The sequence below is a fragment of the Salminus brasiliensis genome, chromosome 23 (genome assembly GCF_030463535.1).
Source record: "Salminus brasiliensis chromosome 23, fSalBra1.hap2, whole genome shotgun sequence".
In the NCBI taxonomy this organism is placed as follows: domain Eukaryota; kingdom Metazoa; phylum Chordata; class Actinopteri; order Characiformes; family Bryconidae; genus Salminus; species Salminus brasiliensis.
This window is the reverse complement of record NC_132900.1, coordinates 8,294,370-8,308,174: the sequence shown is the minus strand read 5'-3', so window position 1 is coordinate 8,308,174 and position 13,805 is coordinate 8,294,370. Positions and strand designations below refer to the sequence as shown.

Genomic DNA, 13,805 nt, shown 5'->3' with positions numbered 1-13,805 from the left:
ATTACAAACTTCTATTATCAGAGAATAGCCCCACAAAAGTCCCTGTAGTTACTGAGTAATACACCTTGGTTTATAATAAGCCTTGGAGTGTTAAGGGGTTAAGGGCAGCTAGGACTAAACTCTTTCTGACTCTCATTCTGAACTCTAGGTATGTCACAGAGTTTGTGGACCTTGGCAATGTCTCGGCATTACGAACATTCAGAGTCCTACGAGCCCTGAAAACAATATCTGTCATCCCAGGTAAGAACAATGTTAAAAGACAGAAGTCTATACTTTATATTACATTAATTCAATTACATAAATACCACACACCCGTAACAGATATTTGAAATCATGTAATATCGTTACACTGTCCCAGTAATGTAGTAGCACCCAGAAATGTCAGAAATGGCAATGACCCAGTCCAAAATGTAATAAAACCCAAATACAACTTTTTTTGCGGATTAATAATTCAAAATTCCCACTGTTCTCATTTTCCATGACATATCTGCATTTGCATTTGTTTCTCTCCAATGTTGGATACACAGAGTACATTATTGATATCATGACATATCAGTTACATGTATCACTTGTGAAATCTGGTGTAAATATTGTGTAGCACTAGTTGTTGATGTTGACTTTATTGACAAAGATTTTCCACTAAATACAAAAACATCCATTATTAGAAACAAGGTGCATGAATGCCAGTTCTGCTCAAGCTGAGTATACACACATTGTAATCGGATGTTATGTACACAGCTGTGTAAGTTGTAGGTCACTTTACGCTTCAGAACTGTCAGGTGTTGTCTGTTTGCTATTCTACTTACTTACATAGTTACGGTCACGTGTATATATTATTAACATTCTGTAAACTGTAGTATGTACAAATGGCTAGTGTAGAAGCAGTTCTAACACACTCTTCCCACTTACTGGGCAGGTTTAAAGACCATTGTGGGCGCTCTGATCCAGTCAGTGAAGAAGCTAGCAGATGTGATGATCCTGACCGTCTTCTGCCTCAGCGTCTTTGCTCTGATTGGCCTCCAGCTCTTCATGGGTGTCCTGCGGCAGAAGTGTGTCCGCAGTGCTGCACACTGTGTGAACTCTACGTTCCCAGCAAATGGAAGCTTCGTCTGCAATAACAAAACCTGGCAGTCCATGAAAGACTTCATCACAAGCGAAGGTGCATTAAAAAACGCTGATAGCATCTAAAACATATGGACACTGGACCATGTTTCCATTTCACAACAGTAGCACTTACAGTTGACTGGGGTAGACCTAGCAGGGCAATAATTTCACTAACAGACTCATCTTAAGTGGGATCCATTCTACTACCAGTGTTTGTCTATGCATATTGTGCGGATGTGCTTAATTTTGGCCTTACAGTGTGTATTGCTTATTGTATTAATGATGTGTCATGAATATATGTGTGTATAATTACCATTACCATTTCATAATTTGGCCTGTTATGAAATGTACTCCCTCAAATACATCAATACATATAAATTTGTGTCATTATGATCATGTTATATTAGTTCATAAATGTTTCTCCTGTCATTAAACTGCAGTCTCCTCTTACTCCTCAGAAAACTACTACAAAATCGAAGGAGCCAAGGATGCCTTAATATGTGGATACAGCAGTGATGCTGGGTATGTAAGAACTTTCTGACTGTTGTGTTCAGGTGGTATGAAACTCTTCCCTCCTGCTGTTCAAATGTTCAAAAATCCTGCTGTTTAAAAATCCGTACAAAATATAAGTATATACAAGTGTATTTTTGGAGCTCTGTGAAAAGGGACGAAAGCAATTGTTATGCCATAGTGCCTTCAGGGAAGCCTGCTGGCACTGATCGTTGCCGGTCTCCTCTGTTCTAGTAATCTGTCTAATGTTACAACATGTGTCTACCTGGATTACAATTTATTGTTTCGCATGATTTCACTCTTTCTGTCGATCAGCTCAGTCTCACATGGTCATTAACATCACATTGAGAGAGCATGTAGCCTTTTCTCAAATCCGTTGCAGATATTGTTTCCGTAACCCTGACATAAGACGATTCTGGAAACACTGAGGGGATTTATAAGGGAATTAATGTTTTTTTTTTATGTACAATCTAAACGAATTTTACTATTTTTTCATGGTAAGTGTAGTATCTGTCCCTGACTACATAAAAAGTAAAAGGTTTGTGACATTATAAATTCAGAAAATAATATAAATTACACATGATAATAACATACCAAAAAAGTAGCTACTTAATGTGGTCAAATGTTCTGATGTAAAATCTGATGTTTTAATGTAGCTAGTTTATACCACCTAGTACACAATAATCTGGCTTTGCTGTCATCTATAAATTAACCCCCACAACCCGCATAATCCAGTGCTGATTACACTGGCAGTCAAAATGTGTACACGTACCATTAGATATTGTTCAGAATGGCTGATTTGAGAGCCTGGTCCTTCAAAGGATAACTGTTCACCCTGTTTCCCACCCCACTATTTTTTTTATCCACACAAATTCTTAGACGTTACTTTTAAGCTTATTCTCATTTGTCCCTGTTTGCCCCAGCGAGCTAACTTTTACTTCACCTTGAGTTCACATTTTTAAAACTGCCATCCAAATATTATCTCATATTGTCTTTGGCTATTTTATTGTTAAAATTGCTGCACTCCAATGACTTCCATGTCTCTATATTGAGACAGTAGCATCGGCCTAGCTCGTACTGAATCAGGAGTCCTGGCTGCAGCTCTGCACATCCAAATGTCTCCCCCCTGAAGCAACTGGCCAGCCCTGCACTGCCCATTCTGTAATCCCATAAATCCTAGTGCCTTTCAAACAAGTGCCACGGGATGATGTTTATGTTGCCAGGGCTAGTTCAAGGATTTTATTGAACTAAATACCCATCTGTGTTAATTTTAAATCCTCTGCTGTTTTGGGCCGGTTAGACTATATGCTATTACGAATCTGAGTGAGATCTGAAACATAACTGATGGCAGAAATGAGTGAGATGTACAAAAACTTGTACAAATGTATAAATGGAAACTTGGCTCAATAGCTGGGCTACAGTATTTTTGGCTAAATAGGTGTACATTTCAATTTAAAAAGGGTGAAGCTCATAAGTAGAGGGAGGTTCATGCTTTGGTTGTCGTAGGCCATTATTATCATGTTGTCCTTTTTGTCCATGTTAAACTATAAGATGTGTGAGACTGTTGTGTAAGCTAATGCTGGTGGCATACTGTTTAACCTACTGTGTGCACTCAATAACAGTGACAGCTCTGCAGTCCCTAATCTCTCTCAGTATCCCGGAATATAAAGGCTCAATCTTTACAAGGGCATCTCCAAAAAATCTGTGTTTTTGAACGATGGAGGGTAAAGGGGATTAACATAAATACAGAATCCTACAGTATGAAAACAAAATATGTGATATTTTTGCAGTGTTGTGACTGTAGAAATGACATACAGCAGTTTGAGCACACTTGTGATGCCTAGTTCTAATTCGTTGATATCAGTATTAACACTTTGTGTGAGCGAGCGCTCTGTCCTGCTCTGCTTGCGGCTCATACACACACCCGCTGTGGAGGATTTCCCCTCTAAATTCACATCTGATCCTGCCTAAGCCCTTTTGTTGGTTCGTTAATGGCTGTTTCTACCATAACAGAACATTGGGGATTACGGCTGCTGTTCTTTTCTAGCTCTCTAGCTCTCTTTCACACACACTCACATACATTTCCACCATTTTCTTTCTGTATCTCCCTTTCAGCTGCCCTCATCCTCTCTCTATCTGGCTCTGAATCTCAGGGTGTGAAAATGGCATACACATACACATAAAAACATAGAATTAAAGCCGAGGTAAAATGTTTGGATGGCAGTAAATGCATCCTGCAGGAGCTGTAGATTGGACCACATTTTATGAAATTGCACTCATACTAGCAAAGGCGATACAACAAATATATCTCCCTAGAAGTCTAGAGTTATTAGTGTTGTTCTATTTAAATGTAAATATATTAAAGACATCCTTAATTACAACAGGTTTGAGTTATAATTTTTCCAAGTCATTTTTATGTCAAACATTAACAAATATGTAAAAAAGGTTTTCCCTTTTTTCAAAGCAAGCCTTTTCAAACCTGACTTGTGATAAAATATCTCAACACCAATTAAACTGAATTAAATCTTAAAATAATTGCAATAGTTAGCGAACATTTACTTTGAACACCTTGAGTTAACATTTTTCTCACTCGTTTCTCACTTCTTACAGAATTTCTTAGCTTATTTCGGTGGAAATATACAGTACAATCCCTCCATGCTCATGTAGTGTTAACAATAACTTAATTATAATGATAATTATAATTAATAATAATTAACTTAATAATAATTGTGCTGCAAAATTAACCTATGAAAATCCACAGAACAACTAGCAGTTGCAAACCTGTGTTCTTCAATTCTGTGAATTAAAGGCATCATGTTCAAAATGTTTGCACAATACAAACAGTGGAGTTATTAAATAACTACATTTTGGCAGAAGGCACATGCTGAAAGCCCCCTTCTTCACATGTTCAACTCCCTTTAACTCAGTCATATGTCTTGTTTCTAGCTCCACTTACCAGAGGGGTGTCTGGCCGTGTAATGCAAAGTAAAATCCCCCACAACTTCACCTCAGTTGTTCTCAGAGAGTCCTGACTTTGTAATTGTCATCTCCCACATTACCACGTCACGCCATGGTTGAACTTGCATATTGAGCATTTTCAAGTTCAGGCTAAAAAAACAAGCAAACAAGAAAAGAATATCAAACATCACTGCTCAGAACGTAACTCTGCTCATGATTCATGTTGAACAGTTTGGGTTTGGTCTTAATATTCTAATAAGCATGGTTGATTGAGCGCCCTCGGTGCAACACTCCTAGATGACCTAATCCAACAGTGTGAGTGACCCTGAGAGAAATGAGTGAAACAAGCTCTTCTGCATTTGCAGGTGATGCGGTAGGCCACACTGTATCCAACTCTCACTAGATTAGGTCCTCTTTGTTTGCAGTGAGAGGGGAGAAATATGTTTAAACAGATTTAAAAAGTAGGCCCATACTTTAATTTCTAGTCCTTGAATGACATACCGCAAGTTACACACTAGTTCCATAGCATTTACTGAATACTTTATATTATTGACTGAATAATACATTCATACAGTTTAATTTAAAACTCAGCATATAAACCAAGTTAAAGGGTTTTACGACTCTACTCTTCATATCAGTTCACATAGCTGTGGCTCCATGCTCTTTTGCATAAGAGATCTTTTCTCCTTTACCTGCCTCGCTAATAAAATTCCCCCGCTGTCCAGATATAGCCATCTGACCCTAAGATGTAACAAGACGCAACACAATTGATGGTGCGTGTAGTGTCTGTTTGCGTGTGTATGTGTGATCTGGCTGATGATCAGAGACAGGATAAGGCCTGTCTGCGGAGAGCAGCATGTGCTGTTACTGTCTCCCAGCTGGATGCCCTTTTCCTCAGCAGGACATGTGCTTCACTGACTGCTGGAATCACGCTGAGTTTATGTAACTTTAATCGACAATCGTTTTAGAAACTAAACCTTTTAAAACTCTCATGTTGTAAATGCAAACAATTTTGCCACTGACTGTTTATTTTAAGGATTCTGTATTCATTTAATAAAGTTCAGTAATAAAGTAATACATTTCAAATGATGAATATGCCTGCTTAATATTGAAACAGTTAATAATGTAGCATCTAATTTTTTATTTATTGATTACTGAAGTGTATTTTTATTGCATTCTTTCCAGTGACTTTAGCAACTTACAATTGCTCATATGTTAATTTCTATTTATGTCTCCATACATAACCCACACTTCTTTCGTTCTGTTTATATATTCATCTGATATATATATGCTTTACTCTGAAGACATTTGGTCAATAGTACGCGGTTGACAGACAAACACGTGTTTATACACAATAAAAACAGGTGAACACGATTAGGACTCAATGAGGCTGGAAAGAGTTTATTTAAAAAAAGTGAGCAAATACATTACACATACAGTACATACACAAACACTACAAACACATACACACACATAAACACGCAGACACACACACTACTCTGGAGAGGCTGAACCCAAGAGACACTCTTACCATGGTCTCCACTGGCAACTGCCTCCAGGACTTTGTTACTATAGAGACTCTGAGTGTCCTCATAGCAACCCTGTGCACATCTGATCTTTGCTAATGCACGGAACTTAGACCTGCATACTTAATCTCCCTGCTCTCTGCCAATCTTCACTGAGCTGACCACACCAACGTCTGTTTCCTTAACTCGGACGGACGTAGTATGTTGATGTAGTATTCTGATCACGTCTCTCAGTAACTGTGTTAGTCTGTGTGCTGCATTTTTATTAATGGAGTGTCATTAATGAATGTGTATTCATATATATATATATATATATATATATATATATATATATATATATATATTCTTCTTTATAAATAAACTTGCCTGGCCCGGCCCCTCGTGCTCACTCTCTTCCACTTTACCCCGTCTCCTCCCCTTACCTCCTGTCTGTCTCTCTGTCTCTGCCTTCCCCTTTACCTCCTCCCCTTTCTCTCTGTGACAGATTTACAGATGTCCTCAAAGTGAGGCGGTGCTCTCTCCAGCTGTTGGTAGTTCCATTACTAAATGATCCCTCTTTCAGATTGACACAGCTCTGTCCTCTACTAACGCCTGGCACTCCCAACCTAATGCCGCCAGGGTAACGGAGAGACGGGATGGGCCGAGGGCAATGGGTTGGAAAAAAAAATTCAACTGCAACTTGATACCCATCTGTCTCATCATAATCCCCTTTGGACCTCGATACGTGCTATTGTAAAATGTCTTGTGAGGCCTAGTTTGAGGTTTTCTCTGCTAATTTGATGACACACAAACGCAGCCCCTGTGTTTATTTTTATGGTATTAAACAATGGGATTTTGTTTCATCCTCAGAGTATTCAATACATGTGTAAAGATACTGTGATGTGAAGCACGGTTGTGATTGGCCTATATCAAGCAAGTGTACCATTCAAACCAAACTTTGTTTTGTGGGGTTTGAGGTACTATGCGAATATTGTTAAAGATTCAGAGTGTACCATTCAACCACCAGACGATGCATGGATCGCCATATATAGAAACTAAGCAGTTTGGAACTCATCAGGCTTCTCCTGAATTCAAAATAGAGGATATTACTTTGTAGAGTTTGTAACTGGCAGCTATCCTTGTCTCATCCAGAAAGTGTCCTGATGGGTTTGACTGTTTGAAGACGGGGAGAAATCCGAACTACGGCTACACAAGTTTCGACAGTTTTGGCTGGGCCTTCCTGGCTCTCTTCCGACTCATGACACAAGACTACTGGGAAAACCTCTACCACCAGGTAGGCTGTCACAGTTGCTGAGCTGTATAGTATGTTTTATGGAGAGGGCACAACTGGCCTTGGTTTATACAGGTGGGAGGATGGCTTCCTTTCTTCAGTGTGATGCTGGCCAGCACAGGCATCTGCTAGCCAATGCATCAGAGCTGGATACCTTTCATCAAATCGTGGTGTTGCTTTGAGGAGGACACATTTGTCAGTCCTCACAGTCCTCACAGTGTCGGGAGCACATGTTATGAGGGTAGAGTATCAGTGAGTAGGTTGGGTAATTGGCTATTTAGAATTGGTGAAAAAACAAAAAGATGTCTTTGTGGAAAATTCTACAGTCTACAAGCAGTAGACTCAGACTTGAAGTGGCATTAAGGCCAAGGTAGGTTTCTTTGAAGAACCTAAGATAGGCTTTTGTATTATTTTAGTTCTTTGGTTTCTGCTTAATGCTGTATGTGTAATATTTGCATTAATACAAATAAAAAATGTGTGTCTTTTGACTGACACTGACACATTTCAGTCACACATTTCTTCTCCATCCCTGTGTTTCGGTAGACCCTGCGCTCAGCAGGTAAGACCTACATGATCTTCTTTGTGTTGGTGATCTTCCTGGGCTCCTTCTACTTGGTGAACCTGATCCTGGCTGTGGTGGCCATGGCCTATGAAGAGCAAAACCAGGCCACCATTGCAGAGGCCTGGCAGAAAGAGAGAGAGTTCCAGCTGGCCATGGAACAGCTTCGCAGAGAGCAGAGGGTATTTTTCATAACCTCAGTTTACTCCACTGTTGCTCACTTGTTCTTGTGCTTGAACCGTGAGCCATTTGATTTTTGCCTAACAGTTATTTTGCTAAGGTGGCTATCACACGAGCTTACTGTGGATGAATGAGGAACCATGTAGTCTTAGTGGGACCACTTTGACTTGCTAATTGCTAATATACTCGAATTGACATTGCCAATGCCTTTTAGTCTCTCTGATTAGAAAGCAGCCAATAGAAGACACCGTCTGAAATGTTAGTTTTGAATCCTTGTTAGGCATTAGCAAAAAGAAACAAGGAGGCAGAGTTGGCTCGAGCGCAAGAGGTGCTTCCATCTCCAATCCATCGTAGAGACTCCAGAGATCGCCGGTCCAGATCCAGATCCCATAGAACCATGTCAGAGGAGACAGAGGAAGATACAGACCTTAGATCACCCAAATTTGACCCATTTGACGAGAAGGTAAGAAATCTAAATAGTATAGGAACCTTTTTAGCAGTCTGTCTTAGGTCCAAACATGGCATATAGTCTTATGAAAAGGTCTGGTCAAAATAATCACTGTTTATTTAAAAAAAAAAAAAAAAACAGTGATTCATTTTGTTCAATAAAAAATCCTTATATATTGCAAAAAAGATATTACATATGTTAGGTTTTCCAGTATGTTAAATTTATAAAATAAGAATGGTGCTCTAAAATGTGCAGAAAAAGACATGCATAAAGGGGACTTGTGTCCATGCACTATGTGGAGCAAAGTATTGGGACACCTGCTCACTCATTGTTTCTTCTGGAATCAAGGGTATTAAAAAAGAGTTATCCTGCCTTTGTTGGAGTAACCGTCTCTACCGTCCAGGGAAGGCTTTCTTCTACATTTTGGAGCATTGCTGTGAGGATTTAATTGCATTCAGTGACAAGAGTGTTTGTGAGGTTATCCCAAAATTGTTGGATGGAGCACCATCATTCCAGAGAACACAGTTCCCCTGCTCCACAGCTCAATGCTGGGGTCCTTTATACTGCTCTAGCTTAAACCTGGCATTAGGCATGGTGCCAACAGGTTCATGTTTTTCTGCTTATTCTATTGGCAGTACTTCACAATGGGGAATAGACAAGGTGTTTGTGTGCATTTGCGCATCTATGTCAGCAATGGCTGCAACTTAAGGCAGCAACTTAGTGCACAAATGGGGACTGCCTAGTTTAAAAGCATCCGTGGGTCAAAAAAACTGGCACACATCCAGAACCTTGTAAATCTGTCACTACACCCCCAGTACACCAACCAACACATCCTAAATTTGCTCCCACAATCGTAAGGCCAAAATATTAGCCTGTAGAAAGCATAAAAAAACTAACTGCATCATGGATGTATACTGATCCTGAATAGAGTAGCTGGAAACCTAAAGCTGTAAATGACTCAAAACACCTTTACCTATTCCTTATTTCTCTCTCTTTCTCTTTTCTCTAGCCGGCCCACCCTCTCCTTGCCACGCTTTCCTCTCATCCTCTGAGCACGCGGCGCGGCAGCAACATCAGCATCTTCACTTTCCGTCCACGCAATAACTCTGAGGCTGACTTTGCAGACGATGAGACCAGCGTGGTCGGGGATTGCCGGAGCAGGGCGGGCTCCACCGTCACACCGTGGCACAAGCGTCGCACGGGTAGTGTCCGCAGCCACTGCTCACAAGTCTTCACACCCACCCTTACTGTTAATGGACGACTCAATCTGTCACTAGACCAGAATGGAATAACCGGGATCAGCCTTCACACACCCACGTCACTCCCAGGCTGCAGCATGGAAAAGGTCAAAGAGGACATGGTCAGTAGCAGTTGTTGACAGAAGTGAGGGACTCTACTCAATCTAGAATAGCCATCTATGCTTTCTATTAGGAAAAATGGTCTCATTAACTTTATTAATGCTAACTTAAATATAATCAAATACTGTAATGTATGGTGGCATTGCTCCTGGGCCTGTAGTGTGGTATATTTTCCACATGTTCCATATGGGCTTCCTGGGGTACTCTGGTTTCTTCACCTCCCAAACAAAATTACATGGAAGCTAAACTGGCCATGCTAAATCGACCCTTTCCAGGAGAGCATTTCTGCCTTGAACCCAAAGATTCGACCCTGGTCAGGAAGAAGCTGATAAGAAGACGAATAAATGAAAACAATGTATACATTTTTTTTTAAATACACTCTGTATGTGTGGTGTCTAACAGGAGCTTGTCTGTGCAACTGAGGCACCCAAACCCATTCCAGAAGTGCAGGTGGAAGCAGCACCTCCTCGCAGGAAGAGAGGACTCAGCTCTATCAGCTTCTTCAGTGATGCCATGGACGGTGGGTAGTTTTCATCTGATCATCATTTAGTTTCTTTTATGTTTTCACTATAAAAATCATTGTGGTTCACATTTCATTAAAGCCTGACTTTTCTCACTTTTGAGGATGGAATATTTATACCGAACCAGTCAGAAGTTTTGACACACTTAATTCAGTGTCTGTTTTATGCTATTTTAAGTATTATTTTCTTTTTCTTTTTTTTATGTAAATGTATAAACAGACTGTTGCTACATATTTACATTGTTTATATTTTCAGTGTATTTCCAAAACATGGAAAACAAAGCAAAGATAAACACTTCTGTGGGATGGTGTGTCCAAACTTGCCTGGTATTGCATAGTAACTTAAAAATACCATAAGAAAATCTCATTTTAAAATATTTTCTTAAGCACATAGGGCCAGATTCATTAAACGCTGCACTAATGGCACCACATCACACAAAATGTAACTATTCCTAGAGTTACCCTGTTTAACAGTGTGGTATTGTGAAATGAACACTGTGGTAGTGACCTCAGTAACAGCTGGTCAAAATCAACAGATTCAAATACTAATGCATACTGACCAGTGCTCAGTGCCAGTTTAAGAGTCAAAATGGATCACAAACCACAAAATCAGAGCAAAGTATTCTGGTAGAAGGTACAACATGGCAACAAAGAAGAAAAAAACCTTTGATGTAAATAAAATCTAACCAAATCTAATCAAAACTGTTCAACTAAATGAAGTTGTCGCAAAGCAGCTTTATGGAAATAAGATAACAAAATAACAAAAATCAATAACACATAAAACATTAAACCCCAGACAAGCAAGCCAAACGTGACAGTGGCAAATAATAGACAATATCAAAGTGATATCCAGTGTTACAGTGGGCCTGTTTACACCTGGCATTAACATGCACTTTGTATCTGCATAGTATCTAGGTCTACTTTGACCAGATTCTGTTTACACTTGTCTTTGAAATGTGTCCCCAGTGTGACCAGATGAGATTGAACTTTTATCATTTCTGTTTCTCATCATAATTGTCTTGCTCTGGGAGACTGTGAAAAGTTTAGATCAACAGTGGGGGTTCTGCAATGCTGTGGAACAATAGATGGTTCTCGCATTCCTGTAATTCACTTGTGCAACACACACACAGCAAGGTTAACAGACAAGCCAAGATCTGCAGTAATTATTCATTAACATTGTACACTTATTAAACACTTATTTCTGCTTGCCTGGTAAAATCCGATCACAGGAAGCACATTCCGTTTACACCTGTGTTAAACGTGGACGACCACCTCCGAATGAAGTGTGAGGGATCCGGTCGTAATCTGATCACAATGCGTATTGTTTACACCAGGCTGTTCATGCGGACAAATGAAATCTCATCATTCGATGCTCATGTTAATTCCAAGTGCAAACAGACTCAATGACTTCTATCCACTTTAACCAGATAAAAAACATGGCAAATAAACACAGAGCTCAACACAAACTGCATGTTTGCTCTGAGTTCTCAACACAGTCAGGCTCAGACATTTAGAAGAAGCATTTAAATATATGAGGTAATCAGTTGTGTGTGTGCAGGTGTATCAGGACTGGCCTTTTAGACCATGTATGTTTGTAAACTTAAAGAAAAGATTATTTAATAAACTCCATTTTGACTTTTTATGGGTACATTCCTTCACACACAATTATTTTGCGTGTGGTGTTTTAATCTAATGCTGCATGCAAGTAAGGGAAAGCCTCTAGTAAAACCACTGGTAAACCATTGGTTTATGAACGAGCAAATGTGTTAACAACAGGCTGTTCCCTCTTTACGTGCCAGTGCATTTTATGAATCTGGCCCACTTTATCATAGTGTTAAGATCAACTCAACTGTTAGAGAGTGTTCATAGTGAGACACTTATGATGTTGCTTTTAGGAAACCCAGGCGATCAAATCTTAATGATTCGTCTCTTAATCTCAGAGCTGGAAGAGGCTCACCAGAAGTGTCCTCCGTGCTGGTATGAGTTTGCTAAGAAGTACCTAATCTGGACGTGCTCTCCAGCCTGGCTGAGGCTGAAGGATTGGGTGAAGGTCATGGTGATGGATCCCTTCCTGGACCTAGCCATTACCATCTGCATTGTGCTTAACACACTCTTCATGGCCCTGGAGCACTACCCCATGACGGAGGAGTTCAACGGCATGCTCAGTGTGGGGAACCTGGTGAGAACATACCCATACCCACATACCCATCTTCTTTAGTAGGGATGCTGGTTGAATTGCATCAGTTTTGAAATATTATTTATGAATTAATTATAAATCAAAACAAAATAACTTGATGGAAATGTGGTGAAATGTGAGACATGATTGCTTACTCATTTTATTTCATGTCATTAGCTCCAAAACCTTGTCTGCCGGTTTAGCAAATTTGCCGTTAGATATTTGAGCTGTGTTCAGCAATCTGAACAGGCCAAAACTAGAGTCTGTTGTCTAAACTGGGGGTTTGATGCTATTGCACACACAGCAAGTGGTAAATGTGTAAAGTGTTAATTGTGAGCACTTCTAAGGCATTTAAGGCAAAATAAAGGCAGCCTAAAATTGCAGTAAATTGGGTAAATGTTATTGTCTATTAAACTTCAAACGATTGAACTAAAATCTGATATTAATGATTTAATCTTAATCAAAATTACACAAGCACTTTCTGAGCCTCTGTAAGTCTGTTCATTCTTCTTCAGGTGTTCACTGGCATCTTCACAGCCGAGATGGTGCTGAAGCTTATCGCTATGGACCCATACTTCTACTTTCAAGAGGGCTGGAATATATTTGATGGGGTTATTGTTTGCTTGAGTCTGATGGAACTCGGCCTGTCCAATGTGGAGGGGCTATCTGTGCTCCGCTCTTTCAGACTGGTAAGCACTGGAAATGCTTAAAGCTTCACTTATAATGGAAAGTAAATTTTTTCTGAATCTTGGTTCCAAAGGTACTGAAATTCCATGGCTTTAGGAACCCACTAAAGCTACTGGATTCATCCAGTAACAGCAGAAATTTCTTTAAAGGAGACTATCACTAGCTATCACAAGAGATTATCGTTCCTGTTCATCACTAGATTAAAGATCACAATTTTCCCCTGTGTCTTTATGTGGAAATTATGGCCAATGACAGTTGTAGACCGTAAATATGTTGGAAGTCTGTATGTAAGTGGAATAGCAAGCCTTTTTGTAGCACTATGCAAACTTACACTAGCATGCAAAGCCACTGCATTATAATGATTAAATATGCCATCATGTTACTACTAAAACTGGAGAAAGTGGCTTACATATTCTGTCCACTTCAATCACAACGCATAAACAAATTGTAATACAGGGCATGTGGTGTTTAGCCAAATGGAATGGCTGGTTTCCCGTATAGTTAATAGT

General features: G+C 39.7%; 2 protein-coding genes across 2 annotated transcripts in view; one reads left to right on the top strand and one right to left on the bottom strand.

Moving 5' to 3' along the window:
- yju2 (YJU2 splicing factor homolog) overlaps positions 1 to 4,796 on the bottom strand; it is a 39,115-nt gene extending 34,319 nt beyond the window's left edge. Inside the window, exon 1 of the mRNA XM_072669237.1 lies at positions 4,792 to 4,796. Within this exon, the coding sequence (XP_072525338.1) occupies positions 4,792 to 4,794 (3 nt within the window). The 5' untranslated portion in view covers positions 4,795 to 4,796. The remainder of the gene's footprint in view (positions 1 to 4,791) is intronic.
- The window catches only part of scn12aa (sodium channel, voltage gated, type XII, alpha a), a 57,084-nt gene that overhangs the window by 21,407 nt on the left and 21,872 nt on the right, over positions 1 to 13,805 (top strand). The window contains exons 6-15 of the mRNA XM_072669230.1: positions 149 to 240; positions 917 to 1,159; positions 1,563 to 1,626; positions 7,230 to 7,371; positions 7,912 to 8,109; positions 8,388 to 8,570; positions 9,565 to 9,915; positions 10,316 to 10,433; positions 12,374 to 12,612; positions 13,125 to 13,298. Of these exons, the coding sequence (XP_072525331.1) occupies positions 149 to 240; positions 917 to 1,159; positions 1,563 to 1,626; positions 7,230 to 7,371; positions 7,912 to 8,109; positions 8,388 to 8,570; positions 9,565 to 9,915; positions 10,316 to 10,433; positions 12,374 to 12,612; positions 13,125 to 13,298 (1,804 nt within the window). The remainder of the gene's footprint in view (positions 1 to 148; positions 241 to 916; positions 1,160 to 1,562; positions 1,627 to 7,229; positions 7,372 to 7,911; positions 8,110 to 8,387; positions 8,571 to 9,564; positions 9,916 to 10,315; positions 10,434 to 12,373; positions 12,613 to 13,124; positions 13,299 to 13,805) is intronic.